Source organism: Ylistrum balloti, unplaced genomic scaffold, assembly GCF_031769215.1.
Source record: "Ylistrum balloti isolate Yb309-2 unplaced genomic scaffold, AGI_CSIRO_Ybal_v1 Utg369954, whole genome shotgun sequence".
NCBI lineage: Eukaryota > Metazoa > Mollusca > Bivalvia > Pectinida > Pectinidae > Ylistrum > Ylistrum balloti.
This window is the reverse complement of record NW_026782055.1, coordinates 471,391-487,566: the sequence shown is the minus strand read 5'-3', so window position 1 is coordinate 487,566 and position 16,176 is coordinate 471,391. Positions and strand designations below refer to the sequence as shown.

The 16,176-nt window shown below is 39.6% G+C and overlaps 1 protein-coding gene across 1 annotated transcript in view; it reads left to right on the top strand.

Annotated features, from left to right (window-relative positions):
* The window catches only part of LOC132547416 (uncharacterized), a 29,246-nt gene that overhangs the window by 11,641 nt on the left and 1,429 nt on the right, over positions 1–16,176 (top strand). Inside the window, exons 7-22 of the mRNA XM_060211173.1 lie at positions 726–1,126; positions 1,295–1,484; positions 2,695–3,569; positions 4,001–4,151; positions 4,899–5,249; positions 5,476–5,594; positions 6,053–6,283; positions 8,605–8,775; positions 9,355–9,515; positions 9,946–10,276; positions 10,907–11,297; positions 12,697–12,836; positions 13,205–13,343; positions 14,206–14,444; positions 15,038–15,215; positions 15,691–16,121. Coding sequence (XP_060067156.1) covers positions 726–1,126; positions 1,295–1,484; positions 2,695–3,569; positions 4,001–4,151; positions 4,899–5,249; positions 5,476–5,594; positions 6,053–6,283; positions 8,605–8,775; positions 9,355–9,515; positions 9,946–10,276; positions 10,907–11,297; positions 12,697–12,836; positions 13,205–13,343; positions 14,206–14,444; positions 15,038–15,215; positions 15,691–16,121 — 4,499 coding nt within the window. The remainder of the gene's footprint in view (positions 1–725; positions 1,127–1,294; positions 1,485–2,694; positions 3,570–4,000; positions 4,152–4,898; positions 5,250–5,475; positions 5,595–6,052; positions 6,284–8,604; positions 8,776–9,354; positions 9,516–9,945; positions 10,277–10,906; positions 11,298–12,696; positions 12,837–13,204; positions 13,344–14,205; positions 14,445–15,037; positions 15,216–15,690; positions 16,122–16,176) is intronic.

Below are 16,176 nucleotides of genomic sequence, written 5' to 3'. Positions count from 1 at the left end.
TATTGACACGGATGTCTGGTTCAGATTAGAACTATATCCTTTAATAAAACCACAACTAAGACATTTTGATCCCTGATATAACATATCTCTATTTGACAATTTGTTAAACTTTAAAAAGTAACACAGACATTTAAAGAAAATTTTAAACCAAACTCAAAATAGATGAATCTGGGCGTAGAAAAATCTTAACAAGGAGACCACTGAAAGAGAAAAATAAGACAATGTAATCAGGAAGGGTATAAATGTTAGTCAATGAAACATGACAATGCCACATCTTTAACTGAGAATAAAATAAGTAACACCCGTCTTCGTAATACTCTGTTTGTTGTTAGTTGTGATAATCAGAACAATATCGTTGGATATCAAATTATCAGAGCCATACACACATCGTAGGTAGGGAAGGTGTCTCTTACACAACCATCATATGTTGACGCGGTGATCACATATTGCGCGTTATTCTGATTCGCGCGTGCTCTTCAGATGAAAAGAACAATTAATTCCCGAGGACATCAACAGGGTACATGTATATCATCATATCAATACAGACTGAAAATAATCCAAAGTTAGCACAGTCTCAATCTTCTGTACGTAGATTACCAACGTAACGTTTTACCGTAAGTAAATCAATTTTACATACACATATATACATTTACTCTTTCTAATGTGGAATTTACAGCTTACGATGAGGAATCAGCTGTTTTATTATACGTACATTTTTAATGCAGATCAAGTTCAGACATTGAGCAACGTTGCACCTACTGGAGAAGCAGAGAAAAAAGAGGAGAAAAAAACGCTCCGTTGTAAGCGTCGAGCTGACCCTGACGCCCCTGACGAGGACACGGAGTCTGCCACTCATTACGATGCTTTAATTAAGTCCAAGAATCTCATGGCGAATGCCATTCTACGAGACTTGTACGACTTCCTGTTTCATCACTACGCAGAGTTCAGGACAGCAGTGCGGAAGCGGATCGACAACGTCAAGCTCCCACAGGCTGTTCTTAAGGAGGACCCAGTGAAACTGTTTCTCCGTCTTGGGCTGGAGTGGGATCCCTTCGATATTCAGAATGTCATTCTGGATGCCTGCGAGATCGAATTAGACTTGTCCATTAAACGGACGAAGGAAGCGGTAAGTTTATTTAGGACAACCTTTCGTCGACCTGATGTGCATCAACTATAACAAAAAACATGCTAATTAGATACGAATTTGACAGCGAAAGAACCGATAACATCGAACAGGCTTAAGTCTGAATAATTGTATCAAACACATGCATGGATGCTTTTTTATTTCCTTCAGGACAAAATGGTACAAGCCGGAAGTGCTGGAGCTGTGTCCTCCATGTCAGGCCTTGTCCTGAAAAATTTTGAAAAAGAACGTTGTCGTCGTCGACGTCGACGCAGGAGTGGAACGAGCACGCCAGAAGACGAAGCCCCGTTAGCAATGAAGGTTACATCTGAGGGCATTTCTCTCAACATCGAGATGGGAGGTAAGTGACATGAAGGTTACATCTGAGGGCATTTCTCTCAACATCGAGATGGGAGGTAAGTGTCATGGTAATATTTGAGGGCATTTCTCTCAACATCGAGGTGGGAGGTAAGTGACATGAAGGTGACGTCTGAGGGCATCTCTCTCAACATCGAGATGGGAGGTAAGTGACATGAAGGTTACGTCTGAGGGCATACCTCTCAACATCGAGATGGGAGGTAGGTGACATGAAGGTTACGTCTGAGAGCATTTCCCTCAACATCGAGATGGGAGGTAAGTGACATGAAGGTTACATCTGAGAGCATTTCCCTCAACATCGAGATGGGAGGTAAGTGACATATCTAACATTATGATCAATCGTAGGAAGATAACTCAACAAGATTATTAAGATGGCAAACGAAAGGCAAGCACGAGAAAAACATCCTGTTTGGTTGGTGTGAGAGGGGGGATCTCGATAATTTGAGAAACATCAGTAAGATTGATAGAAAAGGTAAGCATTATCGCTTTAACCAAATTTAGAACGCGTTCATCCTATCTTTACCGCAAATGATATGAAAAATGAAGAATCAGAATGAAGGTCGATATTCATTTCATCACACATTCTACATTTGGATTTTCCCTTGTGATGTAACACGAGAATACACTGTGTTGTGGTAGCGGCGGTTACAGTGGCGAGCGGCCCGAAATGTGTTTTCTGTCTGTGGAGCTATTTCTATCATTTTATTACGGTGGTCTATTCAAATTGTCCTACGTCCGTGGTCCGTCCGTGGTCCGTCCGTTAACCATTCTTGTTGAAGTATCGGATGGATTTTTACATTGTTTCCTTCTTAAGATTTCAGCTTAGGGACACTGTTTCAGGTCAAAGCTCAAAATCACAGCTGCTAAATGAATACCAATATGCAATACGGCATTCTTAACGATTTGAAACTATAATTTTGATATCAAGAGTTAGGTACACCCACAAAACAATTACTTGTGTCGCGTTTTCGGATCATATCTATTGTTTTGGCCAAGGTAGGCATGCAAATGGGTTGCCTATTTCCTATGGATTTACCACTTTCAGAAGCACTCATTTTCTTTCAGACAAAATATTGTTTTTGTTAGAGAAATGTGAGATTGTACTAGAATAGGCCAATGTAGAGAATAAAACACCTTTCAACTTTTCAACACTCTCATAACTGTTAAATAAAACGCTGTACGTTTATTGACAGAAAATCCAAATGCACTGACAAGTAAGGTGGCGAAGCAGAAAAGGAAGAAGGTGAGTGTGGATCCATGTAGCGTACACGACGCGGAATACGAGGCTGAACTCGCCGCGTCGTCTACTGCTAGTCCAGTGGGTGTAGTCACGCCGGCCAACTCAGGAACTAGTCCAGGAGCCACAAGTTCTCCGGCTTCTGATCAAGTAGTTACGTCAACCAGAACACCAATAGGTGATCACGATGACATCACTGACGGATACGAGGTAGGGAAGTCGAAATATACCACACAACTGTCTGTTGACGACGGGAACTCAGTTACTCATGAAACAGGTGGTGCGGACGAACAGACACATACTGAGTCAAGTGGAGGAACGGGAACGGACAGCGGAACAGATACAAGTGGCACCAACGGTCAGACCGACACCGGTTCGAGTGGGGGATCGAACGCTGACTCCAGTGGAGGAACGGACAGTGAGACAGACACAAGTGGTACTGGTGGACAGAGCAACACCGGGACGAGTGGAGGATCAAACACTGACTCTAGTGGAGGAACGGACAGCGGGACAGATACAAGTGGTACTGGTGGACAGACCGACTCCGGGACGAGTGGGGGATCAAACACTGACTCTAGTGGAGATACGGGAACGGACAGCGGGACAGATACAAGTGGTACTGGTGGACAGACTGACACAGGTTCGAGTGGAGGATCAAACACAGACTCCAGTGGCGGTACGGGAACGGACAGCGGGACAAATACGGATAATACTGGTGGACAGACTGGCACTGGATCGAGTGGAGGAACAGACAGTGGGACAGACGGTCAGACAAACAGCGGTACGGACGAAGAACAAGACTTCACCGAAGAAGCAGGAACTGGAACTGTGGTAAGTACATATTGAAGTACAGTGATATAAAGTTGTAGATGTTTAATTTATTTTTTGTGATTTTGAATATCTTGGATTAATATTGTCACTCAAAGTTTAAGTCAGGGATACAAAACTGGCTATTTAAGTAGCAATTTCTAACATATATCAGATACGCTAACACCCTTCTTAAAGGTGTGTGGCAGTAATATGATTAGGTACATGACCTGTTTTCGCAATAATCTTGTCGCCACTTCGGACCCATTTCAAAATACCCCGACGAAAGTAACACACAGTAGAGAGTACAGGGAGTTCTGTGATCCCCATTAACAATGCTTAACAGTTTTTATTGTCATGTCAAAACATTGTACATTTCTACATGTAAATAAAGCCATGGTAATTTGGAGATTATTCCTGTTTATGTCAGAGAATGGTATTTGTTGGTATTTTAGAACGCTGTCAATAAAAACAATCCTTATACGTATGGTTCTAACTCGGCCCGAGTGACGTCAGAGGTTTCCTCTATCAATCTGGTGGACCCGGCACTAGGGGAGCCAATAAAAGTGGAGGATTCAGAAGAGGAGATGCCTATCTTAATCAATTGTAAGTAAAACCAATGTACACTGTCTGGGTATAAGAGCACACAAATCTTAAACTTACAGTTCTTTACCTTTTACTTGGGAATTGTTTTCGTTTAAAAGTCTCGCTGTTTACTCGAGGAAAACGAGATCTGAAATACATGCATATACTGTTAACGTTTAGCTAGGATAAGGTAGCCAGGTAACCCGTATAGATAGAACCAGTGAGCACTAGAGATACATCACAATTAAACCATGTTCATCACATTGATATAATTGTCACTGAGCTATAATTTTCTGGCATTCAAAATATCTTAAATACGAATTGTTTTTGGAGGTCATTGTTTCAGGTAAAATATATTCATTTCACTGGAATTTTTACAGGATAGCAGGATATTGATTCTAGGAATTGTGTGATGCATGTAAAGTAGTTAGAATATACCTGAAAGTAAGGAATTCCTCTATCAGTCGTATGTGATGTGTAAACAAGAGCTCCCAGAAAGCATTTCACGACAGAGACTTGAGCTTTGAAGTTCAGATCGGTGTGCAGTGAACGTTTTATAAGTACAAATCTGTTACCCTTGAAAAGCTAAGTTTGGCCTCCATATCTTTTTTGTGATAAAGAATATTGATGAAATGTTCGGGACAAAATGAGTTAAATGATAGACGGCGAATTATTCCAACCAACAGAGATGACCGAGTAGAAAGTCCAATAAATAAATAACATTCGGTTTACGATGCAATAATATTATTTTCAACTGGTGTTTTACAGCAAAGTGCGCGGTCCCAGTATATAACGCCACCATCAGGCAAGTACGAGATGCACCCCCCGTGAGTTTGTACCACTCTATCACCATGGCTAACAACGGCTCGTCCCTTCACTTCCGGATAACTGCACGTGAGAATTGGGACATGACTAAATTCCGAATCTGCCTTGTTTACAACGCGTCCACCGTCGATCCTCCGTGTATTCACGAAGCAATCATGCCCCTGGGAGAGGACGTCTTCCCGGAAATAAGAGAACAAAATTACAGCCACTGGATGGAACTTCGGAACACCTACTTCCCTCCTCAGAATTATACACCGACCAATGGCGATTTTACTGTGTCCGTTAGTCTCGAGAGCAAGTATTTCTGTATTTTCAATGTCATTACAATTTTAATATACAAATGTAATATTTGTTATCAAATTAAATATAATTTTGAAATATCTTTTTACATAAGATATAATTTTACACATAGGTTACCCTTCAGGTTGTTCTCCCTCGTTTTACCTAAATTCGCCACGGTATATGTCAGGATTGTGAGGATTTCGTTTTTACATTGGTTTGAATGTTCCGGTTACTACAGAGGGACACGTTGACTTCCGGGAAACCGTGACGGAAGTTGTGTATGACTACCAGTTGTGGACTTCAGGGTGTCTGTTCTGGGATACAACCACGGAATCCTTCATCGGTAACGGCACCAGGGTAAGTTCCTGGGTAATGCAAGTGAGAAGTGTGTCAAAGTGATACTGATTTATTAGAACGAATTACCGTGGTAAGAGTATAGGAACACGGCAAAGCCTCGTGGTAGAATTATTGGAACAAGAGCAAGACAAATGAACAAGGCCCTTTATAGCACTATTGGGGAAAACAAATGTCGTAGTAACTTTGATAGATAATGAAAATCTCGCTATGTAATATTAACGATCTAACAAAGTATCTGACAGGAGAAAGACGCATGGTAGCATTTAGGCATATTCAGGACTAGTAAGTATAATCGTAAACTGCAAAGTGCATTCTTATAATATTTAATAAAATTATTAAAACTACAAAACAAAACGGAGGTAACTTTATTAAGACATTGAGCATTTTAACATAAAGTAAACATTTTCCTGTACATATCAGATATATAAACTATTTTTTGTAATACTAATTCCCGACAGGTGAGCAATCTAACGACACCTGAAGTGACAGTATGTATGACCAACCATCTGACGTCTTTTGGAGGTGACTTTGCTGTTCCGCCAAACACCATCGACTTCACTAATGTGTGGGCAAAGTTCAAGAACCTGAACGAGAACGCGGCTGTGTTTTCCACGGTTATATCGCTGATTGGTCTTTACATCATCATAATGATCTGGGCCCGATACAAGGACAAGAAAGATATACAGAAGGTAGAGTATCGCTTAAACTGGACACGGACAAATAGATGTACAGAAGGTAGGTCTCACTTTAACCGGACACGGACAAATAGATATACAGAAGGTAGGGTCTCACTTCAACCGGACACGGACAAATAGATGTACAGACGTAGGTCTCACTTCAACCGTACACGGACAAATATATATACAGAAGGTAGGTCTCACTTTAACCGGACACGGACAAATAGATGTACAGAAGGTAGGTCTCACTTCAACCGTACACGGACAAATAGATGTACAGAAGGTAGGTCTCACTTCAACCGGACACGGACAAATAGATGTACAGAAGGTAGGGTCTCACTTCAACCGGACACGGACAAATAGATGTACAGAAGGTAGGGTCTCACTTCAACCGTACACGGACAAATAGATGTACAGAAGGTAGGGTCTCACTTCAACCGTACACTGACAAATAGATGTACAGAAGGTAGGGTCTCACTTCAACCGGACACGGACAAATAGATATACAGAAGGTAGGTCTCACTTCAACCGTACACGGACAAATAGATGTACAGAAGGTAGGTCTCACTTCAACCGGACACGGACAAATAGATGTACAGAAGGTAGGGTCTCACTTCAACCGGACACGGACAAATAGATGTACAGAAGGTAGGGTCTCACTTCAACCGGACACGGACAAATAGATGTACAGAAGGTAGAGTCTCACTTTAACCGTACACGGACAAATAGGTATACAGACGTAGGTCTCACTTCAACCGGACACGGACAAATAGATGTACAGAAGGTAGGGTCTCACTTTAACCGTACACGGACAAATAGATATACAGACGTAGGTCTCACTTTAACCGGACACGGACAAATAGATGTACAGAAGGTAGGTCTCACTTTAACCGGACACGGACAAATAGATATACAGAAGGTAGGGTCTCACTTTAACCGTACACGGACAAATAGATATACAGACGTAGGTCTCACTTTAACCGGACACGGACAAATAGATGTACAGAAGGTAGGGTCTCACTTTAACCGTACACGGACAAATAGATATACAGACGTAGGTCTCACTTCAACCGGACACGGACAAATAGATGTACAGAAGGTAGGTCTCACTTTAACCGTATACGGACAAATAGATGTACAGAAGGTAGGTCTCACTTTAACCGGACACGGACAAATAGATATACAGAAGGTAGGTCTCACTTCAACCGGACACGGACAAATAGATGTACAGAAGGTAGGGTCTCACTTCAACCGTACACGGACAAATAGATGTACAGACGTAGTCTCACTTTAACCGGACACGGACAAATAGATATACAGACGTAGGTCTCACTTTAACCGGACACGGACAAATAGATGTACAGAAGGTAGGGTCTCACTTTAACCGTACACGGACAAATAGATATACAGACGTAGGTCTCACTTCAACCGGACACGGACAAATAGATGTACAGAAGGTAGGGTCTCACTTCAAGCGGACACGGACAAATAGATGTACAGAAGGTAGGGTCTCACTTTAACCGTACACGGACAAATAGATATACAGACGTAGGTCTCACTTTAACCGGACACGGACAAATAGATGTACAGAAGGTAGGGTCTCACTTCAACCGTACACGGACAAATAGATGTACAGACGTAGGTCTCACTTTAACCGGACACGGACAAATAGATATACAGACGTAGGTCTCACTTTAACCGGACACGGACAAATAGATGTACAGAAGGTAGGGTCTCACTTTAACCGTACACGGACAAATAGATATACAGACGTAGGTCTCACTTCAACCGGACACGGACAAATAGATGTACAGAAGGTAGGGTCTCACTTTAACCGGACACGGACAAATAGATGTACAGAAGGTTGGTCTCACTTTAATCGGACACGGACAAAAATGTATACAGAGGTAGGTCTCGCTTTAACCGTACACTGACAAATAGATGTACAGAGGTAGGGTCTCACTTTAACCGTACACGGACAAAAATGTATACAAATAGTGGTGTCTCATTTCCATATATACCTCTCATTAGGCATGATCTGGACCCGAAACATTAAAATTAGGACTCACTTGTATCCATTCTGGGAAGTATAGTAACAATCTGGAAATCTGTTTAAAGTGAACTACTGTATAATTCCGTGTGTTGTTGTATGTCTAAAATCTGTTTCAGTGGGAAGCCTCTCCATTGGATGACAACCTACCAAAATACTGTATAATTCCGTGTGTTGTTGTATGTCTAAAATCTGTTTCAGTGGGAAGCCTCTCCATTGGATGACAACCTGCCATAATACTGTATAATTCCGTGTGTTGTTGTATGTCTAAAATCTGTTTCAGTGGGGAGCCTCTCCATTGGATGACAACCTACCAACAGATAACTATCATTATCAAGTGACCGTCCAGACGGGGGTACGCAAACTGGCCGCAACCAACTCAGCGGTCAGTTTTATCTTATCTGGCGAAGAGTGTGACACAGGTGTCCGGCGTTTATATGATGGCCGTCGAAAGGTAGGCAAACATCTCCCAAAAACATACAGTACGAAGATATCATAACCGAGGTAGTTATACGTCTGAAACAAAAAACAGCCGAAGTTCAATTAATTGTTTGACTCTACTGTATCTTATCCAACTTTGTATCAGATGGAGCTATTCATTTGTGTGTCCTTTTTATAATCTTGGAGATTGCAGGTGGTAGACACTACTGGTGGACTTCAAGCCTCGAGGTTTGCCGTAACCTGAATGCCACGTTTTAATTCATTCGAATAGTGGCAAGGTTTCGTATATGGCACATCTATTTAAAACTGTTCTAAAATTATCTAATATTTGAAAATTATGAAATAATGGGGCTTGTACATCTCCCTATCTAGATTTGAACATTTCTTTCGATCACTTTGGAATATCCTCAGTCGCCTCTAAGGTCTAACATTTAGGCTCTTGACATCATTGACGTGTCCTAGAAGTACAACTGTACGATGCAGTTTAATTCAGTGTTTGGCTTTATCAAATCGTATGCAAATCTGTATCAAATGGTGCATTTCATTTGTGAGCCCTGTACAAACTACTGATATGAAGTATCTTGCTTCACAGACGTTCGTTCGAGGCAGTATCATGAACTATATCCTAAGTGTGGAAAATTGTCTCGGATCTCTGAACTTTTTGAGGATATGGCATGATAATACTGGAAAGGGCAAGATGAGATCTTGGTATCTGGACCAAATACAAGTTACAGATCTTCAGACAGGGGACAGGTACGTTTATCTTCTACTGATGTTAAAACATTTGCAGAAAATTTTAGTATGAAATAATGAATTATTTCGCATCAGCTGTAGGGATTACATGGCGCTGCACATCGATGTCTGGTATTGAAAAGGACATTCGAAACTTTGCTGTTCTTGTTATTTTCACCAAACAGTGATGATACGGAATCCAACTGCTTATCTTGGATGCCATATTAGATGGGAACCCATTTTTATTACAAGGCTTGATCTTGTGAATAATCAGTATTTTGCAGGACTGTCAAAGGCCTCGTTACAATCGCAGATAGAGTGCTGCGGCGTTTCAAAAAATAAAAAGCAAACCTAGAAGACATGCGCAGTAATGCATTATTGAAGGATTTTGGAAACTCGATATTGATCTTAAAATCATGTATTTAGGAATATATTGGATTTCAATTGTTAGGTACTTTTTCCTGTGTGATCGCTGGCTAGCTGTGGAGGAGGACGATGGGATGGTGGACAGAATTCTACCTGTTGCTGGTCTAGAGGACTTAGCAGCATTCAAACAACTCTTTTCCTCCTCTGTAAAGAAGAAATTAACCAATGACCATATATGGTTTTCTGTGTTCTCCCGCCCGACCCGGAGTAACTTTACTCGAGTACAGCGAATCTCTTGCTGTGTGTCTCTGTTGTTTATGACTATGATTACCAACGCCATGTGGTTCAAATCAGAAGAAAATAATGCCAACACGTCAGCTATGAAAATTGGACCTGTTTCCTTCACACTTCAACAGGTAACTCACATAACTCTAGTAACTTTAAATTCCCTTATAAAACGCAACTGTTTGATATTTTATACGAACACGCAAAAGACACACGACCTCTAATTTTCAGTAATCTGTAAATTCAGGGTTAGTGATTTTAACTTTTGCAGGAGGAAGTCATGGCCGAAGAGAGATAGTTTCCGACTATAATAGAATATGGTGATAGTTGTTAAGATTTGCACTAGATATTTGCTCTAATGCACAGGTTATTAAGACGGGTTATTTGTAACAAACGGTAGCACTGACTCACGAATACGTCGATCTAACATGTGCCACACGTGTTCAGATAGCGAGAGTCGAGACTGCATGAAGGCCAATGTAATGTATCTTTATTTTTTATTTATTTATTTTTAATTAAACGGATCATCACCTGGTCTCATCGGTAAATCATGAATTATGACTCATTAGAAAATAGTAAAAGAAAAAAATATTGCTTAGAACATACATTCAGACGATGTCGCTTGACCATATAAGCATCCCCAAGCAACGCGACACGACGAACGGAGACATGTCAGCACAGTATATCTGCTTATTTCAGGTGTTTCTATGATACTATGTCCGACATGACTAAAGCATTCTGACTGTGTTGATCTTTTCCAGGTCTTTGTTAGCTTTGCCAGTACCATGATTGTGTTCCCTGTGAATTTCATCCTGATGACGTTTTTCCGAAAATGTCGTCCAAAGAAAAATGGTGTCATGCATAAAAACCAGCAGGTCCCAAAACGAGGCAAATGGAAGAGTGTTTCGGCCACTCAATCACAAACGTGGAACAGTGTCCCTATGAAAAGTAGGTGGCAAAGATTCAAAGAATCCATCACCAACTTCATCAATTTCCAGCGTCACAAGTCAAAGTATCAATCTGAACCGGATCCTGATGAATGTGTTCGGGAAATGAAAATTGCCGGAATACCCGAATCGGCTCAAAAGAAAAAGAAAAGAAAGAAGAAACCAGGGACACTGCCTCACTGGTGCATATACATCGCATGGGTTTGTACGTAATTACCGGTTTTAATCCATCTAATATCTCTTGTGTATATTATTTCAACTTCATTACATTGAACCAAGAACACATCGAAAAATTATGGCACATTGATACACACAAAAAAATGACAAAATACAAGTTTAAAGATAAATACCTGTGATATTTGACGTTGTTAAAAAGCAATTTGTAGGAACAATTTCACGGATTTTTCACCTATATTAAACCTCTTACCTCGTAGGTCAATTATTTCCACAAACATAATAGCCAACCTTGAAAGTAATTTATATATTAAATATCTAGACTACACTGTACAACGTTATATTATCTATTTGATTTACCCGATAAATAACTGACTAAGATCGAACCCTACCGAAAACTGAATATTGACACAATATGTTTGACTAATATCAATAGTAATTGATCGCATTATGCAAATGACAAAATATCACTTTGTACCTCTTGGCTACTGAAAAGCAGTGATTTGTTAATTTTAACAAAATTGACCCCATGTGACCTTGAGGTAGGTAAAAGTCATGCATATTTCATAACCTGATAGATAATAAGACGGATATAGAACATATAAAGAATCCATATTCTTGACTGTGGAACTTGAGAAGATATTTTTCAAAGTTTGTTACCCAAAACAGCTATTTTAACATTGATCCCAATCAAAACCGGAAGTTGAATGTTCAGACAAGGCTTTATCGATACATTCATTAGCATTTGATCAAAACAGTACTTAAAGACTTTTACATAATTCACCTCTGTGACTTGGGTCAAGATCATTTATATTAGCAAATTTGATAGGCAATATCTTGAAAGTTGTCATTTTACCAAAAAAAAAAATGTTTCTTAAGAATGTTGTTTATTTGTTATTTTACATTACGTATGAAAAGATAAATACAATATATTAAGCCATTGATTAAAAATGACAATTAAAGATAAAGTCTGATAGCAGCCATTTTGCTTTTCCGATGAAGTTGAAACTCTAACTAAATGGTAGAGTACATCTGGCGAAAACTTTTCCCTATTAATTAAACAAGATTTACTAACTGATACAAAGGTGAAACATGTTTTACCAATCTTTCGGCATTTCAAAAAACCAAAGGAAATATTCAAAATAGCGTCAAACGTTAATGGTTAATAATAAAGAATCACTGAAGACATTTAATTCATCGGAATGACATCTACATCGATCTGTGAAAGAAAGTTTCAAAAGAAACAAGAGAAAAAGATAAAAACTTTGACCTTTGTCCCAACAGCGAGCTTTCTTAGTTGACATATTTTATTAGACACGTTCAGATACGTACCTACAACGTACTATATAGACAATAAACCTATGTCTTACCAATTGGTAAAAAAACCTTAATAAGCAATTGATCTTAGCATGTCTTTGTGTTCCTGACAGTGTGTTTCTTTAGTATCACGTCGTCCGGCTTCTTCACAATTCTGTACAGTATGGAATGGGGACCAGAGAAGGCAAACGAATGGCTAACAACCTTCCTCATGTCCTTCTTCCAATCCGTCATAGTCGTCCAACCAATCAAGGTAGGCATCACTCTCTCACTTCAATATCTCTGTACAGACCACGCCCGACGTCATTATCTCAGTACTACGGGTCACTCTCTCAGGTCAGTTTCTCAGTACGGACAACTTCTTTAGGTCAGTATCTCGGAAGGGACCATTCCCTTCAGGTCAGTATCTCTGTTCGGACCACTCCCTCAAGTCAGTTTTTTCAGTAGGGATCACCCTCTCAAATCATCTCACCATTGTGATAGGGGTCATTGCCTCTAGTTGTTGTTTCATTGTTTTTTGCATATTGCTCAAAGTATTACGGTCTGTAAAAGTTACAAATGAGACATATGTTTTGTTTTCTCATTTCATTGATTCATGGATGGTTACCTGTTTCATTGTAGGTGTTCTGCCTGGTTGCTTTCATTGCCTGTGTCCTCAAGAAACCAGATCTGTCTGACGAAGACCCTGGAGAGGATCTAAACAATGTGATAGCCGCTCATGACGAGGAATTCATGGCAAAGAGTAACACTGCTATTGATGGTAACGTTCATTAATTACTCCGTGTCTCATCTACCTTCATTTATGACAAATTGAGCTAAATTTGTAAAAGATAAAGGTAATGAAACTGCTAATTTGATTCTTCTTATCGTTGTCTTTTATGTTCGCTGCCCTTAGGTCGCAAAGCAGTTTCCATTTTCCTTTAATTCATGTACCTCTTTTTAGTGTATGCATGCCATTTTTCTTTGAAAAAAAAAACGTTAACACCAAATAGAATATATTAATATGTATACTAGATTTCGTACATTAAGTCATGTTGCCTTAGTGATAAAGTGATATCATTGATTGTTTTAATTTTTTGAGATTTGATCATCGGGTTCCATCTCAAAGAAAACGCATAAGGATATTCAGTGTACAGACTATTTCATTAGTTGCCGTTGGGGTGTATAATATTTAAGTGTAGTGGCAATATACTCAAAGTGGTGTGAATCAATACGTGCTATTGGTGTCTAAAAATGTAAGGCAATTGATCTGTTTCTCTAAACGATGCCTTCGGAGTACACTATACCAAGAAGTAGGTAGCGAACTGTTCCTAAATTTTCACCTTCGTCATTGATTAAAAAAGGCAATGTATGGTTGAAAGAAAAACCAAAACCGAGAGACTTGAAAAATGTACAAGGAATATATGGCCAGGTGTTTCAAAAGATTATCGTCTTCTGCTTCACTCAAGACGATCACCTTATCAATCTTTGTCAGGTCAATAATGTCCCACATGAAGCCCTCATGAACTCAGCAGGAATTCTAACGATCAGCCAATTTTAATAGCATATGGATTAGAGTAGATAAAGTGTTATACATTAAAATGTTTTTTCAAAGACGGTTTTGTTTCTTTATGTTTATTCAGAAATCGCGTTGAGAAGAAAGGTTCAAAACAGCGAATTCAAACCTCCAGATGTGAAAACACTAGAGGAACAAAGACAGCTACGAATGATGGAACTTAAAATGGAAGAGGTTGTCAGGGAGATAGGAATCTATGCCTTATTTGTGCTGATCCTCTTCTTCTTATCCTATCAGACTCGAGATTCGGATTCCTTCCTAATGGCCGAAAACCTTAAAACTACCCTCGGTAGCGGATTCGAGAAGGTAGGTATGACACTTGACACGGATATGTGACGTTAAAGACATCTACTCGTCGACAGGGCACACGACATATATCTATACGTCGGGCGGAAACCTACACAGACATCTGGATGTCAGACAGAACACAGACATCACTCATGTTTACATTTAGGGCTCATTCCGTACTCAAGTGTGCTTTTGGGGTGTATATATTTTCTATAAATCTTCAATTTCTATAGGCAATGGAAGCTACTTAAACGGTAGGGCTTCATTCACTATCTATCATTCAACATCAGTGATAATGTCCTTTAGCGGATATTTAATGAATTTTCAAGGTTTCTGAATAGGCAAAAAATAACACCCAACAAGTCACGACCGGCTTATATTTGCACATACATACATATTGGAAAAGACATAACAGGCATCTTAACACCCTACAGAGCATTGGAACAACTTGATATCTTTACGTCAAATTACAACTATAACGTTAAGATGTACACATTTCCTAAGCCACATATCTGGACCAATACCAATAATTTTAAGAAGGACACAAAACACTAGGATATAAACTCTGACATCAGTACAATACATTATGTCTCCGAATGTCTCTCTTTTAGATTTCTACTGTCTCTGACTATTGGAATTGGCTCGAGAATAAACTGATCCCCAACTTATACGCCACTCAATATTCCGACGGATCAGAAATAAAACCATGGTGGGACAAACGATGTATAAAAGACATGGAATCTCGCCGTGTTGGCTTGCCACGTCTACGACAACTTAGGGTCAAGGAAGGTCAGTTTTATCTTTGTTCCCGTCGTTTGTAAACAAGAGAGTATGATATCCAAATAAGATAAACACAGCAATAAACATAGTGTGTGTTATAAAAGAACCAGGAGGGCTGTTTTACTATGTCTTCAAATATTTTTATAGTGCCTAGAGTAGCAAAATTTAAAATATTCTATTTCACCAGATCTGGCCATCTTCCGTCAACATAGACAAGATGGCTGAAGTAATTTTGTTCATCTTGTAGCTCGCTAGGATATCATGTTATGTTTAACATCAAAATTGATAATTTGATGTACATCAGCTACACAAACATATACTAAGATTGATTCCGTTAGTGATTTCTAGGTATTTTAACACAACAATAAATAAATTTTGATAAAACTAGATATTTTCCATGGATATGCATATATATTTAAGATATGAAATATCTTTACTTCAATATAACGGATATTATGTATTTAGACCCTTGGATCTTTTACAGATACCTGCGTCGTAAATCCGAAATTATCCACGATTATAAAGCACTGCCGTGACGAGTACGGGTGGACAGACGACGATGCTAAACACTACCTCCCAGGCTGGGTAAAACCTCCTAAGGAAAATATCACCGCATTGAGGGAAGAAAAATCACCATGGATCTACCAAAATTCGATCCAATTAAAAAGTGCTCCTTATATAGGGACCATCTCCACTTATAAGGGAGGTGGCTATGTTGCTATGTTCGAGCGCAATGTCACGTGGACGAAACGGATCGTTGAACAACTGAAGAAGGATGTGTGGCTGGATGTGTATACTCGGGGAGTTTTCCTGGAATTCGCTGTTTATAATCCTAACATTAACCTGTTTAGTTCTGCCATCTTACTAACCGAGTTTATCTCTTCCGGTGGAGCAGTAGCAAGGATTGAATTCAAGGTATGATATTTCATTAACGTTGGACTCGCAAGTTCCTGAAAAATATCCGATATCA